General features: G+C 44.6%; 1 protein-coding gene across 1 annotated transcript in view; it reads left to right on the forward strand.

Annotated features, from left to right (window-relative positions):
* The window catches only part of SH2D4B (SH2 domain containing 4B), an 83388-nt gene that overhangs the window by 24765 nt on the left and 53114 nt on the right, over positions 1-5509 (forward strand). The window contains exon 2 of the mRNA XM_007464226.1: positions 4497-4660. Within this exon, the coding sequence (XP_007464288.1) occupies positions 4497-4660 (164 nt within the window). The remainder of the gene's footprint in view (positions 1-4496; positions 4661-5509) is intronic.

The raw sequence follows: 5509 nt of genomic DNA on the forward strand, positions 1-5509 counted from the left end.
ATACACACACACACACACACACACACACACACACACACACACACACACATATATATATATATATATATATATATAACTGGCAGCATTTTCTAAGGACAGCTCTCATGTGAAACACCCTTATGCCCAGAATTACAGGGTTAGAATGTTCACCGGTAGAGATTTAGTTTAGTGACCATTCCAGTGGAATTTTAATTTAGTAAAAGAAGAGAAAATTGACACTGAAGCTATAATGAAATATGCCTTGGTAGAAGTAGGGTCAAAAAGTGATGACTTAATTAATGACATTAAATAGTGGGTTTTTACTTTCTTTTTTTTTAATTTTATTTTTTTTATACAGCAGGTTCTTATCAGTTATTTACTTTATACTTATTAGTGTATATATGTCAATCCCAATCTCCCAATTCATCCCACCACCCCAAGGAAGGATTTATTATTATTTGCAGCCAGTAAGGAGAACATCTAGGGTCTTTCCCAAAGCAGTGTTTGTCTTTTACTTTTTATTTACATCTGACAGTCTCAGATCTTTAATAGGGATATTAATTCTGTTCCCATTTTTGCGTTAATGAATATACTTAGGGTTTAGGGATTCTGTGTTATTTTTCATTTGCCATCTGTGTCAGTTAGGGATGTGCTTGGCCGTAAGTAACAGAATGATGATTAATAGTTGCCTAATTAAACAAATCTTTCATATTTATTTCTATTACCACATTTCATTTAATAATTACAGAACTTTATTCCTTGGAGTTCCTTATTTTTCTCAAATGATAAGAATTCTGGAGGTGTACTGCAATGGATAGATTAGTTTAGCTGCTCAGCAAAATCATCAAGGCCCCATCTCCTTCAGTCCTTCCGCTTTTACTCATCCTTAGTATGTGGCTTTCTTCCTTATGGCTGCAAAAGTCCTCCAGCAGCTCCTGGCATCACTTCTTCATTCCAGGCAGGAAGAAGGAGGTGAGGTAAACAAGTAAAGAGTGAAGGGGCTTCTCCTAAGAAGTGTTCACCTTTTTTTTTTTAATGTTTTTTTATTGTGGTAAAAGTCGCATAATATAAAACATACTATTTTAACCACATTTAACTGTACAGTTCGGTGGCACTAAGTACATTCACATTGTTATGCAACTCTCACCATCGTCCATCTCCTGAATTTTTCACTTTCCTAAACTGAAACTCTGTTCCCTTTAAACACTAACTCCCCACTCCTCCTACCTCCCCTCCCCCCGGCCCCTGGCATCTACCAATGTACTTTCTGACTCTACGAATTTGACTATTCTAGGTACCTTGTATGAGTGGAATCAAACAGTATTTGTCTACAACCTTAAGAAGTCTTCACCTTTTGTTTCGAGAATGAGTCCCTGTCATTGGGACTTCTGCCTGCATCTCCTTTGTCAAGAACGGGGCTGTCTGGTCACTCCTAGATCGATTACTTGCCAAGGAGAATAAATTTACATGATGGGTTTAGACTAATTTTATTTGTCCTTTGAGGCTGGGGTAGAAACCTGTCTCTCCTGAAACCAAGGGATCTCTGTTACTCCCCAAAACAAACTGGGGTTTTTAGTAAGGCAGGAAGGTGGCTGGAATGGGTGATGAGGAAGTATCTGACGGTGCCTGCTATAATAACTACACATTTTCTGTTGTTTTCTCTTTTCCCTTTAAGTATTTTTGCAGGATTGGTAAGCCTCTTATTTACTTTTGCCCACTCTTAATTTGGAAGTTCTACAATTCTAGTAGTGGTTGCTTCCCTGGTTCTATCAGTCATAATTAAACTTATATTCCTCTATCACTATATTGCTTTAACATACTAAAAATATACCAATGCCGGGGGAATTAATGCTGCTTTCTGCAATAGGTAAATGCTGGAATTTCAGTGGGTTAACATAATGAAGGTTTATTTCTGATTAAGTCACCAGTTTGATGTGGATTAGGTAGCTGTCTGCCTGGCTTGCTTTCGAACACTGACTCATGGATCAGGCTGCTTTTTTCTCCACCATCTTGGAGTCGTTTATTTCCCACTGAAGGGATGGGAGAGAGAATGTGGAAAAGGCACTCAGATTGCAACCAGCCTCAGCCTGAAAGTGGCACAAATCACTTCCCCTGACGCTCCACAGACTAGAGTTCAATCACGTGACCCCATGGAATTGAAGGGAACCTGAGAAAAGTGGTCATCTGGTGGGCTCAGGGAGTGGAGCTGGGGTGCTGGACATAGCGTGGTCACTGTCACAAACTGTCATTCTGGTTACTCACTTGTTTTGTTCTTCTCTGCATAAATACACTCACCACCTCCTTAAGGGGATGCCCGCAAGTCTCACCCGGTCACTGCATCAACCCAAAGTTCACAGTCTGCACGTGTTCTGCGTTAGGCACTCTAAGGTCCTGATATGGCTAAAAAGACATGTCATCCTAACACGGCCCACCTTTAAGACACGATATACAGTGGGGGAGCAGGGTCAGAATATCCGCTATGGAAAAGGGGGAAGTGTGAGCCCCACTCAATCACTAGTCTATAGCATCCTGAAATCCTCCAGGTCAGGCTCTGCGAGGTCCCCCTGCCCTGACAGTGAAGGGATGGCCTTGAATGGATGCTGTCTGTGCCCTGGAGGCTCCTCTTGTTCATTGTTCCCCTTGGCCACATCCAGAGTGAGTGTTGAGGGTCGCACCCTCCTTGGACCAGTATAGCCTTTGAAACCTGCCCCCTGGTCATCGAGGCTGGGTGCCCAATGGTTGTTTAAGTCTTGAACAATCAGAGGCTGTTTTAGTCCAGACTCAGAGACTTGGGAGGCTTCTGATCTGTTTGCTTCCACGTGCCGGGAGCAACATCGAAGATTCTCCTCTGGACATATTTCGCAAATTGCCTGTTTTTCTTTGCCTCTTTACTCTGATGCGTCTGCCTTTCGACTGAAGGTCATCTACGTTAGGCTCTTTGAAAAATAAGTGTGAGAGATTGCAGTCTGAGTGTGCTTGTGAGAGGCAGAGACAGGGTTGGGAGAAAAATCACACAAGGCTGTTGTTCAGGAAATGCCTGTGAGAGGAAAAGGAGCAGGCTGGGAGAGCCGTCGCACTGCAGTGCAGGCGTGACCTTGAGTGAAGGAGAGGGGGACGGCAGGCTGGCTGGAGGTGTTCCAGGCAGCCACGCAGTCCAGGGAAGGTTTGTCAAGGCCTCCGGGGAGTTGCCCATCAGTGGAGTCCCATGTCTCCCAGGAACCAGCCTGCCATGCTCAGTCAAAGGCTGGGAGCCTCCTCTTGGGCAAACACAAGGGCATAGGAGCTGGAGTGCACAGTCACTTATGCTCCCTGTTGTGGGATGTCCATGGAGCACATTCTCATGACCATCACAGAGATCTGTGTCCTAGGGCCCTTTATTCACCTTAAAAGTTTTACTGGACCAGTCATGCAAAACCTTTAAAAATCCCATCTCTTGCAGTTCGGGCCCTAGAAAGAGATGGCTTTTCCAAACCTCCAAAGTCCCAGATTTCTATATTCTCTTTATTCCCTTTCATTTCTACTTGCAAAGCGCTCAGTTCTTCCTTGAACTTAACACCGTGCCAAACACAGCTCCTAGCAACCAACCCACTACCAAAGTTCTATTTTCCAATATCTTCCCTTAGGGGGGACAGGTTCAGAAGGCAGGAGGGTCTGCCTTTTAAGTGATAGTGTCTGATAACTTTACCAGATGCTTTGCTCCTGCATCACGTGGATCTCCAGCCATTCAGCCTGCTAAACATCACTGGTAAGGCAGTGACACTTAGTTGATACTCCTGTTTCAGCCAGTACCCCACTTTAGATTTCCATTTTAGTCATGGTTATCAATGGAATCTGTTAGCACAGGCAAACTGAAAAATCTCAGTGACTTAATCCAACACAGGTTTATTTCTTGCTCAGGTTACAGGCTGATGTGGGTCAGGGAGACTCAGGGGCCAGCTGCTTCATCTTGCAATGACACCATCTCCAATTCCTTATTTCCAGCCAATGGACAGAAGAGATAGAGATAGAGATAGAGATAGAGATAGAGATAGAGACAGAGATAGAGATAGAGATAGATAGAGAGATAGAGGGAGGGAGGGAGGGAGGGAGAGAGAAAGAGAGAGAGAGAGAGAGAGAGAGAGAGAAAGAGAGAGAGAGAGAGAGAGAGAGAGAGACTCCCAGGCTCCTAACTGCCTTGGCTTGGGAGTGACACAAGTCTCGCTTCAGCGAGTGCTGTTACCTGATGTCTTCTGTGCTGAAGATTTAAGGGTCTCTGGGCTTTGGACACCAGTTCCAGCTTTGAACACCTGCTCCAGCAGGCTGACTTGACTGACATATTGCTCCCTAGAGGGAGTGGGAGAGGGAGATGGCCATGGACCTGCACTCAGGTCAATGTCTCTCTGGCATCCTCTTTGCAGATGACCACGTTTTGTAGGGTGGCATGATGGTTGTGCACCCGTGGCCAGCCCAGGTCATTCCTGACTCAGTACAACTCAGACCTGTTTTTCCTTCCTTCCTTGTTCTTTCTGTGTTGTGAGGCAGCGAGTGACAAGCACATCCAGTGGCTCCTGGGGGCAGATGGCGAAGTCTGGGTCTGGGTTATGGGAGAAGGCCCTGGAGACAAGCCCTATGAAGAGATCTCTGAGGAGCTGATTGCAGAGAGGGCGCGGCTGCAGGCACAGAGGGAGGCGGAGGAGCTCTGGTGAGAGGTGCCAATGGGTACTGGGGCGGGTCCTGAACACGGAGGCTTGGGGTGGGTTCACATTAAGGACAATAGGTTACGGGTGGGAGGGAGGGGGCGCCAGGCAGCTGGCTGGCTGTTTGGAGCTCTGCTAAGATTAGGGGACCAAAGCACTAGTCTTACATCAGGTAGACCTTGTGGTTTCAAATCCTGGCTCCACTAATTCGTGGTGAGCTGATCCGGGGCCTCAGTTTTCACATCTGTGGTTTGGGCATCACAACACCTTTTCTATATGGATGTAGTTGGATTTACTGAGATAATGCGTATGATATCCTTTTGCCTCTTTCCTCACTGAGTTGTCCCAAGGACAGCAGAGCAATCTGAATTCACTTTTAAAATCTGCTTGTTCCTCGTCATGTTACCTCCATTTCTCACACAAGATGGACAGTTGAGCCCCTACTGATACTGGGGGGTCAGACTTCTTTCATAAACCACATTTGACATATTTTTTGCCAGACTTGGAAATTTGTATGAAGTCGACTCCAACATTTTTCCCCCAATTTTTAATGACAGTGTTTTAATCATAAAATTGTAACGTGTAAACAACATTGAATACTGTAAACAATCAATTAAATAACAACTCAATACCCACCACCTAAGATAACCATGGTGAGCATTTGGGCAATACATGCTTTGTAAGCTGCTTTATTCACACCTTCATAAATTGATTAATATAGATCCACAGTGTTATTTAAGATTACTGTATAGTATCCCATTACATGAGAAACCCAATTTATTGGTCTTGTTGAGGGACATTTGGGTTGTTTGCCACTTTTTATGTTATAAAAACCCTCTGATGAGCTTTTCCCT

The sequence above is a fragment of the Lipotes vexillifer genome, unplaced genomic scaffold (genome assembly GCF_000442215.2).
Source record: "Lipotes vexillifer unplaced genomic scaffold, Lipotes_vexillifer_v1.1 scaffold59, whole genome shotgun sequence".
Classification (NCBI taxonomy): Eukaryota; Metazoa; Chordata; class Mammalia; order Artiodactyla; family Lipotidae; genus Lipotes; species Lipotes vexillifer.